Source organism: Pseudopipra pipra, chromosome 1, assembly GCF_036250125.1.
Source record: "Pseudopipra pipra isolate bDixPip1 chromosome 1, bDixPip1.hap1, whole genome shotgun sequence".
In the NCBI taxonomy this organism is placed as follows: Eukaryota; Metazoa; Chordata; class Aves; order Passeriformes; family Pipridae; genus Pseudopipra; species Pseudopipra pipra.
In genome coordinates, this window is record NC_087549.1 from 145,379,029 (window position 1) to 145,392,508 (window position 13,480).

The following is a 13,480-nucleotide window of genomic DNA, read 5'->3' on the forward strand; positions in this document are numbered from 1 at the left end:
TTTACAGTCCTAAAATAAACTAATATCAATGAAGACAAGATAGAGAAATATTTCTTAATCAGCATAGCTGACTCCTTGTAGAAATTGTTTGGCAAAAGAAAACAGTGAATAAATTTGCTTTTATCATGCTGTCTGGTTACAGCTAGTCTGTTTTTTAAATGACAAAGAATGTGACATGCTAGGATTGCTACATCTTATAAAGTGATGTGTTTGAAGTTTTATTCTCTGAGGTGTTTTTTTTTTGAAAAACAGTTATTTGTAAACCCTTTCTTATTTACTGCTCCTCTTTTCTAAAACTTACTAACCAACATTTCAGCACAGCATGGAATTGTTGACCAAGTGTATCGTCTGTAAACTTAGTAGCTGCAGCTCTAAACACCACTTGGCAAAAGTTTTGTAGCCAACCTTATGGAAGTGTAGGAAGTTCAAATTCCTGCAATGCAGTGACAGAAATCTATTAGTTCAGGAATAGATGACATAAACATTGCACTCGACTCGAGAAAAGGAAGGGGGAGGTGATTGATGGGACTATATTATAAAAATGCCCCTTGCCCCATGCTCCTGTTCAGAACTATGTTTTTCCAAGTGCTGTGTGGGCAAGCACTCTCCCTTTGGAAATTGCTGGCTGGTGATTGACTGTAGGGATGTTCAGAGAATACAGGGTCATGCTGAAGTAATTAAAAGATATGAACCATGTTTAAGATGGTGCCGGATAGATGTCCACTACAGTGTAAAGAACAACCCAGAATAAGTGACGGGGCAGAGCTATGACCCACACTCCTCACTGAGCTACAGTCAAGTCAGACAATGTGAGTATGACCAATGATCATGGGGAAGGCCAATACCTGTCTTCTCACTGACCATTGCTGAGAGAGTCCTCTCAGGGTACTGACATTTGCTATAGAGACATTTTTTCACTGTGCTTCTCTCCCTCAGTCTGTGTGCTGTTTCCCCGCTAATTTTGCAACCTCGCTCTGACATTGTTGTACTGTTTTTATTTAAATTAGGCTTCATTGTTCCTTTTTGCTTGTATGTTTTAATGTTAAATAAATACTTGAGTCACAGTGTGGCATGAAACTCTAAGTTGTGGTGGCCTTGCAATCCTAGACCACTTTCTTACCCCACTTAACATCTGGTGGCGTTCAGCATAGCAGTCAACTGATGTCTCCATTGATCCCTGTCCTGCAGGAGTACCAGTGAGCAGCAGAGTGTCAGCAAAGATTCAGCAGCTGGTCAATACACTAAAACGGCCCAAACGACCACCATTACGAGAGTTCTTTGTAGATGACTTTGAGGAATTGTTAGAAGGTAAAATGACTGTTTTTCAAAAGGTTTGGGGATCTCTTATTAAAACTCTGTAAAATGTTTGTCTCCTGCATTGACTTTCTAGAAAGCCAATTAAGCCCTCCCTGTACTGGCAAGTACAAAAGCACTGGTATTCAGTGGAATCTGTTTGTAGTGAGCTTGGACTTAGTGCTGTAGAGTCAAAAGTCTCTCTAATTTGCTCAGGTCCTGGTTCTGCTTGCAAAGAAACGACAGAAGAGAGTGGAGGGAAGCTTTGCTTTGAGAACATTCAGCTGTGGGTTGCAGCCATTGCCTTTGAACACCAGTATGAGAAAAACTGTTAGTGAGGGAGCAATGTTAAATGTTTTAAACATCCTTTGTGTTACAGTGAAGCATCAAAAACCAAATTAAATATAAGATTAGAAACAAGGATTAAGTCAATAAATGGATTTTTTTTAAAGAGGCCAGTGCTTTGAGAATTAAGATTTGCTGGGATGTGGAAATTTAAATAGTCTCCATAGAGTTTATAAGAAAGCATGTAACAGAACATGACTTAAATCAATCTGTTACTTGTTAAAGTACACTTTTCCAGTAGTTTTGCAGTTCATCTCATTACTGCATTTTTCCCAGGAAAAAGTATTCTCCATCTCTCTTTAGGAATAAAGAAAGATTGATTTTTTTGAAGATAAATATATGAATGCTACCTCAGCAGTTTTTTTCCCTGCTTGTAGAGCTATCGTAAGGACAAGCACGTGCATTCCTGTTTAGTTGCTTGGCTTGTGTAAAAGTTAATTATTCTGTTATATTTCTCTGTTGCTTCTCAATACCTTCTAATATGTCACTGTTTTCAGAATATTTTGCGAAGGTAACTTATTCTCTTGATTACACAGGTGTACACAAGGTATAGAATTTACATGGTAACTATGTATCTTTTCATAATCATAAGTTCAACAGCCAGATCCAAACCAGCCAAAGCCAGAAGGAGCTCAGATGTTGGCTATGCGTGGGGAACAATTAGGTGTGGTTACAAATTGGCCTCCTTCTCTGGAAGCAGCTTTGCAGCGATGGGGGACCATCTCACCAAAAGCTCCTTGCCTAACCACTATGGATACTAATGGAAAACCACTGTATATTCTCACATATGGTGAGTGCTCTTCAAACTACCTGCCTTTTGTATGTTCTATATAGTGCCTGTGTACAGTAATTGCATAAATACACAGTGAAAAAAGACCTGTAATGATGCATCTGTTCAGTTTCTGAGTAGGGTAAGAGTTCTGAAGCTGTTGGTGTCTGAGTATGGGTAGCTGAGATGTTATAGCATGATTTATTTCACAGCGAGGAAAAGAGCTGAGTAGATACACCCATGGAATAACAGATTATAAATTAAAACCACCTTTTAAACAGAAACTCATCCTGGGGCAGATTTTCCTGAAGATTAATGTCTAAATCCATTGCCCTTGGATATCGCCCAGGCTTTGTTCTGCAAAAGCAGAACCTGGTGTAGAAAATTCATCAGCTTCCTGAAGAAGTTAAAATAGGATTTTTTTCCATGTTCTACTGACACTGTAGTAAGCGTGATTTGAATTATTCCTCCTGATACGTAGTTGTACAGCTAGCAAATGTACCCCCTTGATATAAATTTGCCAGGATATATTTCAGTGTGATCTCTGGTATGTTGTAGTTCAGTGTTTACTGCCTGACAATCTACTGCAACCAAGAAAGGCCAAATAAAAATAAACATAAGGATGTCCCTGACAAGTAAGTCCCATATTGCTTCTAATTTTGTGATATTCAGGGGACATTTGGGAGAGGTTCAAAGGAATTATTATGAATAACTGTCAGACTTTGAAGGCAAGTTGGAACATTTCCATAATCTATTGATATGGATATAAAAACATATTTTGCTTTTTTTATTTCTACCTTCTCAGGGACCTTGAGTTCTGAGCAGAGAATGTTGTTACATGCTGTGATATAGAGGTCTGTCTGTTTTGTTCAGTGCTGAACATTCCTTTCGATTCAGGAGTCAGACTCAGTGAAGGTCCCTGGCCAAAAAGATGTCTGCTGCAAGTTTGGCACTGAAAATAAAGGCTTTTAAAGCATAACAGAACCTTTGCAACTGAGGGTCATGCATGAAACATTTTCCCTTCAGGTGCCTTAGAGTTAAGAAGTTACTTAATTTAGGGGGCAAACATATGATTCACCATTGATGAATGTTTTTCTTCCTTAAGGACATTTTCTTGGAACTAGGGAAGAATTTTAAAGTTTGCGATTACATATTTGCAGAAGAGAAATTCATGTCATCTACTGAATGCCCTAAATAAATTGGACAGGAAAGGAAATTAAGATGTTACTGAGAATCAGACCATTCTTCTGAATTTGGGATTCTGTCCAGAGAGTCTGAGCATATGTCCTGCTTTGCCTGAGGCTGTAGGCTGAGCAAATCAACCTGAGGAACTCATCTGCTTGGCTCACAGAGCCACCTCTAGCCATCTCTGTCTTTAGATAGCTCTTTCCTCTTCTAAATTGTCTAAATCCTGAGACAAACAGCACTAAAATTCATACTTTCACGCCTTTCATTTGGCAGCACTCTGAGAAATGGTTTTACTGTTGCCTTTCAGGAGTTTTCTGAGGTCAGAAAAAAATTAGTTCTTTTTTTTTCCTTCTTTTTATAGATAAAAGAAATTACAAACCAAAACATTTCATAGATTTACTGAATTCTCTGCTAACTGCACTTCAAGCTGACGTCCTTTTTCACTGGCAATAGCAGTTTTCTTAAATGACAGGTGCTTTTGAAATGTCCTTAACATTACAGCCACCTGCCATTTTTTTGGTGGCTTTATGTATGATTTTGCTGTTGCTAGTCTTCCTTCTATGTTTGCAATATTTTCTAGTGATTGCAGGCATGGCATTTTTTAAAGTTGAGCATTAAGAGACATTAAGCCTTGAACTCAGCAAAGCCACTCCTACTCATGAATTTTTATCCCTCTACATAGTTCCACTGGCCCCAGTAGTAATAAACTTTTGACAGATGAGCTTAATCATAATCCTACCACATGGTTTTAATGTGATACTGAATTTCCTCATGTGCATGCTATGATCAGGTGACTAAAACTTTAAAATATCAACACTGAGGACATTTAGTAGCCTCTGATTTTGTACATCACAGTTATATGTAGGTTTTTTGCCAATCTAAAGAAACACCATTACCAGGAATTTTCATATGTTTGACAAGTATTGAAGAGTTTTAAGAATAATTCTAATTTCCCAGAGTTTTGGTCTTTGACATGTTGTCAACATGGTCACTATGCACCTTCTCTTGAATATTTTACCTCTGTTTACTGTTTCTGCTTCAGTCTCTTCTCACATCTCTTGTCTTTATGGAAATCCTCTTCCTTTATCCTCCAACTTTCCAGTTAAGAGAAGGCTTTTGATCCCTACTTTTTCATACTCAGCATCTTCTCTAGTTTCTTGTCTGCATGGATGAATTGCAGCTTTGCCTGCTTATTCCAGACTTCTTTCCATCTTTTCAAGATGGATTCCAGGAGTGTCTCTGTAGCTGTCAGCTAGGTCATAGCCCATCTGAGTAGGAGTTCTAATTCCCTTAACACCAACATTTTAATCTCTTCTTTAGTGGATTGTTGCAGACGGTATTGCCTTCCCACCCATCTCTTGGGCTGTAACAACAGTATCATACACAATGCTGACATTATTTATTTTACAGTAATTCTGTGTCCAAACCTCACAGGTTATTTTAGGAGCAAGTCTTTTCAAATGCAGGCCTTTTGCCACATCTACATGGTGAAATCTCATCCCATCTGCCACTTTGCTCTTAGTTCTTAACATCAGACTCTCTCTGGCCCTGAAAAATATTGCACCTATCCAAGATGCCTTCCTGTTTGCCCTTGGTGGCCTTGCATTCTGAAAAGGAGCTCTCTGAGAGTCCACAAAATTCTCCTTCTCCAAAGCCTTCCTCACAACTCCTTTGCTGTCCTATCCAAAGACATCTGTGAGGGGTCAGACCAATGGCCAAGCTGTGATAGCCATGGCAGACAGTGATAGATTGGTGTTGTAAGACCACCTGGTGTGATTTTCTGGAATGAATTTCTCTACCTAATGGTAGCTGATGTGGATATATGTTCTTGTGACTTTAAATGGTGAATGCTTTAGATTGTGAAGTGCTGCTGGGCCATAAGGGAAACTAGTTTAAAGAACTTACTCTTTCAGCTGTTGCTTAAAATCAGCTCTGCCTTCCCATTTCTCTGCAAGAATTCATCTAATTTGTAATGCCTTTAACTCCTATGTCTTTTTTAGAATGTGTTTTGAGCTCCTTGTCTTCATAGCATGTCAGGACTGGTTTTGTCCATGTGTCTGAGGTTAGTGGAGATAGGAAAAATGTATAACTGCACTTGTAGACTCGATCTTTATTTTCAAGAAAGTGTTTGATGCGTTTTGCCTCAGTTCTTTAAGTTCTTCTCAGTGCCCCAGTTGTAATCTTTATTTAATGTACTCAAAACTCTTAAATTCTTTCTAGTGAATGAAACACTATGAATATTACTTATTTCTCAAATATTTTGTTCCTCTGGGAGCTTGTTTAAGTGGAGAACATCTTAGTTAAGTTATTCTCAATCCCTTTATAAATCAAATCACTGAATATGCATAAATTGAAATGTCTGAGATATGGGAAGGAAATATGTCTTTATCGGGTTTTATGTGAATCTGAACTCTGACTAGAAACCTAATACATGCTTTGAAGAGAAGGAAGACAATTTCTGACTCAGACAAAGTTAATCAGAGTAGTCAGGCATCTGGTTTTGGTATTAATAATGAAGTGATTTCTTAGAGGACAAGTGTGAATAAAGGACAATTAGATCCTATATAGTTCTTACGCTATCGCAGTCATTTTTCTTAGTTAAAATGATTATTCTAAAAAGAATCAGAAAGGCTGGGGAAAAAGTAAAAAGCTGGCAGTAATTTAGGAGTGAGCAAGTTTGGAGCTTTCTTATTGTAACCATTATTAAAAACAACAAAATGAGTACCAGTTAACTTTGATTTGAAGAATCTTATTTCCTTTATCTAACGCTTTCCGTAATCAGATTTTTTAAAAAACATTTCCTGTAGCTCCAGCATAGTGTTTCTTTCCCACATCAGAGGCCCACTGGAGACAGCAAAGCTAGCAAAAAAGAGCAGAGAAGACTCTCTGGACAGAGGATCATTTTTCCTTTATCAATTTGGATTCTGTGGAGAAAGAAATGCTTGGAAAATGACTTTTTTTTTTTTCTCAAATGAAGTACCAATTTAAAAAGAACCTTAATGCAACTGTAAACATGTTGAGGCCAAAGTAATTCTGCCTCAGCAGGGGTGATGTCACTTATACTGGAGATATCCTGGCACGCCTGAAAGTTAACAACAGGTCAAAAATAGGCAGCCCCAAGCAGTGCTGCACCTGCACCCCTCCCCATCCTTTCTGTGAGAATCTCCTAGGCCAAGAATTTCACAATTAACAGAAGGACGGGGACGGATTTGAGACTCTTGTGATCAAGAAGCTACATAACCAGACTGTCCTTATCTCTGAAATGACTCAGTGCTCAGAGATATGGATAGTCATGGTTTAAATCTCTAGATAGATATCAATCTTATGATTGTTTAATACTTTAAACCTTTATTTCTTTAGTGAAAAGGTAGAAAATTACTGCATTATATGATTCAGACTGCAGCATCCAGCACTGTTATAGCAAGGTTACCTCTATTCTGAGTATGTCTGGAGTCTTTTATTCTCTGCAACAGAACATTGTTGTTCTTTTTATTTGGATTATTTTATCACAAAATACAACAACTTCATTTGCTCCTCAGGGTGAATCTAAAGAGTTTATGAAAAAAGGGTGAACAGAGCAGTAGAGCTGGGACTATTCCGTTGCAAAGCAGAAAAAGAGCCCTACCTGCATATCGTTAGGAAATTTGCCATTCACACCAGATTTGATAAATACTGTTGTTTCTATTTAATGTAAGGAATGTTGTACTGTGATATTGAGAAAATGAATATTTGACAAAATTATTTGCAGTTAAACTTTGGCAGTCTCGCAGTTGCTGAGCACGGAGATTGGTAAGCGACCACTGGTTTGGTTTTGTTGAGTTAGTGCTGTGTGGTTCTGAAAACCGTCCTGAAGATGATAAGGAAATTCGTTGTGGTTTGTTTTCTCTCTGAGTTTTCTTCTTTATACAGCTTTTCTCTTAAAACCTTCTTTACATTCAACACAGACATTTAGTCCTTTTAAAGATTTGCAAAGGAAGAGGAAGGGGATTTACTTCAGTGTCATGTGGAAATCATCTAATTTTTGTTAACAGATCCCTTTTTGTGTGGTTTTTAACACCTTGTGGTTTCCTTTACCCTCATGTTGCTTAACCAGATGGGACTGGGTATTAACTAACTATGCTTGCTAAATTTTAGTTGGTTAAAGATACTGCCCTCTGAATAGACTGTTAAAAAAAGAACAAGATTGAATACAAGCAAAATGCAAGATATATCATCGCTGGTGTAGAGTTACTACTGCTCAACTAAAGGGAAATTCCAGTGGCAAGAGAAAATGGATTTGCCCCACATGGGTGTTAACAGTGTTTGTCACAGCTGCCAGAAAGCGAAGTGCTGGTTTCCATCCCTAGGGAGCATATCTGCATATGTGAGGTCTAACAGATATGGCTCAGATTCAGAGGCATTAGTGGTACTTGCTGTTACTCACTGGGCAGTGGAAACACTCCACTTAGTTTGCAAGTGTGTGAAGAACCTTAAAGCCCTCCCTGCATAAGCATGCTGCTAGGAAAGAGAGTCTGGCAGCAGCACTGGGCAAGTGACAGACATGGCTAAGGGAGATGCAATCATCTTTAGAAGAAGATTTATTTCAGTAAATGCTTAAGCAATAATAATTTAGGCAATGATAGATGCAGAGAAAAGCTTAATTTCTTACCATCTTGTGGAGTTATACGAGATCTTAGAAAGCAGCACCACAATTAGCAGCTCCATGGGAGGTAGGAACAATGTTATAAATTGTAGTAGCAACAAGGTGTGTGTTAAATGCCTGTTGTTGGAGTTTGTTCCACATACACCTACCGGTCTGCTTTGTTTGGGAAATAGTTTTGTGACCTAAAAACTGAGGGGTAATTCAGGTTCTTAAATGTGTAGTGCCCTGTGTTACCCATGATGTGTGTGTGACTGGCGGTCCTTGCACAGAGGACTTGCAGAGCCTGGGCCTCTCCTGGAGGGTGCCCTTGTGCCTTAAATACCACTGAACACCTCTGTAGATGACATACCAGTTCTTCATTTTTAAATGCAAGAGAGTTAATGTTGGGCTACTGACATCAGAGCCTGGAAGGCACAAATCCTGTCCCAGTGCAGCGGGTAGGAGTGTTGTTCGAAAGGTCCCCACTGCAGTGAGGATGTGGGCAGGAACACGAAGAGGAGGAGGGCTCGTAGGGTCTGGTGTTTATGGCAGGGAAGCAGCAGTGCTGCTCAAGTCTCCTGCTCAAGCAGCACATGCTGTGTCAGCTGCAGAAAGGGCCCAGGATAGCTCCCTGCTGCAGAGGCACGGCTGGAAGAGAGGAGCTTCAGCACTAGCTGGAACATGGGCAGGTCCACTCACTACCGAAGGTATTGCTTAAATTTCCCTCATCTGCCCCCCTGCCTTCAGGCCAACTCATTAGAAGATTAATGTGTGTTTATCCGAGGAGAGCTGGTGCTTCACTGAACTCCCTCTGAGGACAATGGGATGTATCCCCAGTGGCTGCAAACAGCCAGCTTTCTGCTGCAGCCCATGTAATGAAGACGGTTTATCCTGCACGAGGATCGGCCCGGCGGTGCTAAGCCCTGTCTCAGAGCCTTGGATGAAGCACAGCTGGCCTCCTTGCCAGGCCTCCCACTCCCGCAGCACAGATGTGGCACTGCGTGGAGGTCACAGCAAGGTCACAGCGTCAGGATTTGTGGGAGAAGTTTTAGCAATCGGCTTTTTCCCAGCAATGTCTAATCTCTCAAGTTTGCAAAGGAAGAATTGCTCTGAAGTGCAACCTAGGCAGAACCAAGGAAGGAAACACTTCAAAGATTTCCGTCTTTATAACATCCTCTATTCCTGAGGGCTTTTATCCTGCAGGCGTTTAGCCCTTTGTGTTTCTCAGTGATGTTGGAGGAGACAAACAGCCAAAGTGGCAGAATAAACCCATGGTTCAGTCCACCCCTGGTCAGAAACTTGTGTCCCGTCCAGCAACCACTGATCTGGCCCTGATCATCCATACATTCCTGGCTCCAGATTCTGGATTACTGCTCCTTTTGTGACCTTTTTTTAATTTACTTTTTTGGAACACACTCATATACCCTGCAGGAAAACTTGCAGGCTTCCTGTTGAACATGGTTCAGTTCAAGATCTGCCTGGACTTTGCTCTGCCTGCTCATGAGGATGCCTGGGGGTCTCTGCCCACCCCCAGCAGCCCCTGCCCACCCTGGAGCAGAGTTGGCAGCAGCTGGGGGCAGGCAGAGCCCACAAGGGTTAGAGTGACATTATAGAGCTTGTAAGGCCCTTATATTCCAGCTCCTTTCCAGCTGAAGGCAAACTGACTCCTTCACTCTAGTTTTCCACAGTTTCATATCCAAAGGTACACGCATGGCCAGTTACCCCAGCTACTTAACAAAAGATTGGTATCACAACAGCAAAGAGAGAAGGAAAGGGCTGTGGTGACAAAAAATTCAAGTCTTTTCTGACCACTAGAAAATATTATGGGCCTTTTTTTAACATTTTGAAGTGTATACAAGCAGAAAGGTGAGGAATTAGGAAGGCAGCCTTGTATGCTCTATGTTTCAGAAGCTGAAATAAAATTTTGACAATAAAAGAGCATCATGACAAAATGTGTGTAAAGATTTGATTATTTAACACTTTACTAGAAAGTGCTCCTTTAAATTTTCTCAGGTTTTGAGAAAATTTCATTTCTGCATTTAGCCAGAATTCTTAGGTGGAGATGATTGTACTGGTACCTGTATACTTCTGAAAGAATGTGCCTAAATGCTGTAATATGAATAGTTCTTAGAATTTAAAGAAAATGTTGTAAGATGGCACATTTGATAGCCAAAAAATTAGTGTATGTCACAAATGCAAATGTAAGACTTGTAACAGATTTAATCTCTATAGTTCAGACAGAACTTTTCACAGCAGCTCCTTATGTGTCTTGAAAAAGAAATTAAAAATTCAATGTTCATTTCAAGCTTGAAAGTGTTTTGTGTAAAGATGGTTCTTTTTTGCAATTCAGAACTTTTACCAGGCTTTTGATTTCCATTCTCCAATTTCCTGTATCATTACTAATTGCTCTTTTAAGTTTGTTGCCACTGAAACTTTAATGTTGGAAAAATTTAAGAAAAAGAATATTTGCTTTATTAAAGCATCCTTGTTTTTATCCTACTCACTTGTAAAGTTCAAGTGTTAACTGTAGCAGCAGGGATGCTTTCAAAGATCTTCTTTCCATCAAATGCAGGTAGTTCTGCCACAGCACCGTGAGGGTTAATCCTGCAGACATATGCCTGTATCTGTGCTGAGTTTCCAGTGGAACAGAATCGAGTTGTGTTTCTTTCTGAGCATCAATACAGTTCAACATGCAAATACTGGAGTAATTTTGAATAAATTAAAAAGTTTGCAAAGGATAGTTTGATGATACAATATTACTGGTTTTGTAAGAAATAATTGCATTTAGTACTTTCTTAATGAAAAGCAGCAGAGACCCTTCCAATTTTCCTCAGGTGGAAAAAAGGAAAATCTGACCTTCTCATCATACTTTATATTTACATCAGATTTGCACTTAAAAATAATTCAGTAGTATTGCATTTTATAACCAGGATGTGGAGGAACTTATTATAGCAACTGCTTGGTTTAGTTATAAATAGCAATGCTGCATGTTTGGGAGCCTGAACTGCTGAACTCCATAGGTAATCTGTTGTCAGAACCTATTATCGTTTCAGTTATTGGTGGCCATGAATTAAAGATTTGTTACTGTCAGACTGAATACTGCTTGAAGACAGTACCTTGGGGCCAGCCAAGCACAAGGGTTGTTAAACTTGGTATTGTTCAAATGAAAGTAACAAGATCTCTAAACAAAGAGCATCTGAAAGAGCAAAGGTGCCAATTGCTTGAAGGATTAATGAAAGGCGTGTGATGTGGGCGTATTGATGAGATAATTTTTTTTATAGTATATTGGGATGAGGACTTGATAAGGATCAGCTAAGCATGGTGCTGGAAAGATAAAGCAAGGGAGAAGAGAGACAGTAAGGAAGAGTACCTAGGGCAAGTGAAATGAAACTGAGAGAAGGGAGGGTATGGAAGCAGATGAGAAGAAAAAGCCAAGTTAAATGAATTAAAAGTGAAACAGCCATACGGATGTGCTAAGGGTCAGAGGGTCTCTGCTGCTTCAGTGTGCCCCTTTGGATGTGGGGTGTTTTCTGTTTGTTGGGGTTTTCTTTACTTTGTCTCTGCTGCTTGGGATGCCTTTTCTTTTTCCTTTGGTGGCTTGGGGTATGAGAAATGCCATTGGGAAACCTGAGTATCACCCTCAGAGGTCAGTCTGCGCTGAAACGTGACTTGTCCAAATTGCTACAGCTGAGGTATCAGGGTGATGTCTGGACTTGATGATTTTCCAGACCCTTCTAACAGTTAGATTTTGGAGTTGAGATCCAATTTTCTCCAAAGTAAGAAACTTCTGCCTCAAAGAAAACTAATCTCCCTTTGTCTTGAAAAAAGAAGCTGATAGAAAACTTCTTATAAATAGTGGTGTCGTATTTAGTTGGAAAACTAATATAAATGTTCCTACTATGTTTTTTCCATTTCTCAGGTATTTTTTCTCTTTTATAATCTTGTAAAACATAAGAATTTTTAAATTAATTTCAAAAATTTTATGTTAATAGGCAAACTTTGGACCAGAAGTATGAAGGTTGCTTACAATATACTACACAAATTAGGCACAAAACAAGAACCAATGGTACGACCTGGAGACAGGGTGAGTATCTCAAAGATTTTTAGTTGCTAATAGTTCAGACCCAGTGTTGACAAAGAGAAAATGAGGTATTTGGGGTGCTCAGAGGAAATTAGTGAAGTGAAATATTAGGGAGGGGTGGGAACTGAAATCTGCTGTTTACTCAGAAGAAGTCTGATCATTCAGACAGATGTTTTGAACTGCATAATAAATAACCTGAGCTGGTACTCCCTGAATAGTAACTTGAAGTTGTGGCAACATCAACAATAAACATTCCCATGGAAAGTGATTTTTGGACACAGCACAACAGTCTGTTTAGCAAAATCTTGCTTATGGAGCCTGGAGGTGTCATGTGGATAAAAAACTTACTTACTAATGACTTTGTATTTTTTGAGATGGTAAAAACAAGAGAAACATTGTGGAGGACAAAGTCAAGCAAAGTAAGCACATTTTGGCAGCCAGTTAAATAAATGAATGATGCAGACTGGTAACACAGGGAATATTTCCACTCCTAGTTCCCGATGCTGCTACTGCTAGAGGCTGAATCTAAGTGAATGGATACAGCCCACAAAGAGCAAGAGTTGCAAAGGTAGCACTTTAAGATGTTAAATGAAGACAAGAACATCCTATGGTTTTGCTAACAATGTACTTACAAACCTACCCCTTTGTCTGCCAAGACTGGCTGAGCCTACTGCCCTTTTTCTCTTCCGGAGTGTGTCTAGAAAATTCCACAGGTCCCATTCCAGTTTGGATTTAAGCTGTGGAATGGATATTCCAGAACAAATTTGTCAGAAATGCAAATTTTAGTCTCCTGTCCTAGTGCTTAGTGTTGTGAGTGTGGGATTAAGTCTTTCCCCCAGAGTCTGATAGGAGTTCTCAAACTCTTGGTTCACTTGATCCTCTCGTGCCACACGTGAGAAACACACGTGTCTGAGAGCTTCAAAATGAAAGAATGCAGTAACACTTTCCAGAAGGAATAAAGAAAAAGAAAAAAAAGAAAAAAAATGAAACATGACAGTCCTTCCTCTGTTTCTTTTTGAAATAAATCATAAAGAAAATAACTAAATGATCTCTTGATCCTTAATCTAAATTGCTTCCTACAATGGCATTCAGCCAGGACTAGGATCTGAAGAATCTCTTTTACTTGACTTACAATTCTGTCTCTAAGCAACAGCAGAAGCAGCAAGTTGTTCTGGTGTACACA

The 13,480-nt window shown here is 39.4% G+C and overlaps 1 protein-coding gene across 5 annotated transcripts in view; it reads left to right on the forward strand.

Annotated features, from left to right (window-relative positions):
- DIP2C (disco interacting protein 2 homolog C) overlaps window positions 1-13,480 on the forward strand; it is a 310,242-nt gene that overhangs the window by 205,005 nt on the left and 91,757 nt on the right. For all 5 annotated transcript variants that reach the window (XM_064637840.1, XM_064637857.1, XM_064637830.1 and 2 more), the window contains 3 exons: window positions 1,189-1,308; window positions 2,231-2,428; window positions 12,209-12,300. In XM_064637840.1, the coding sequence (XP_064493910.1) occupies window positions 1,189-1,308; window positions 2,231-2,428; window positions 12,209-12,300 (410 nt within the window). The remainder of the gene's footprint in view (window positions 1-1,188; window positions 1,309-2,230; window positions 2,429-12,208; window positions 12,301-13,480) is intronic.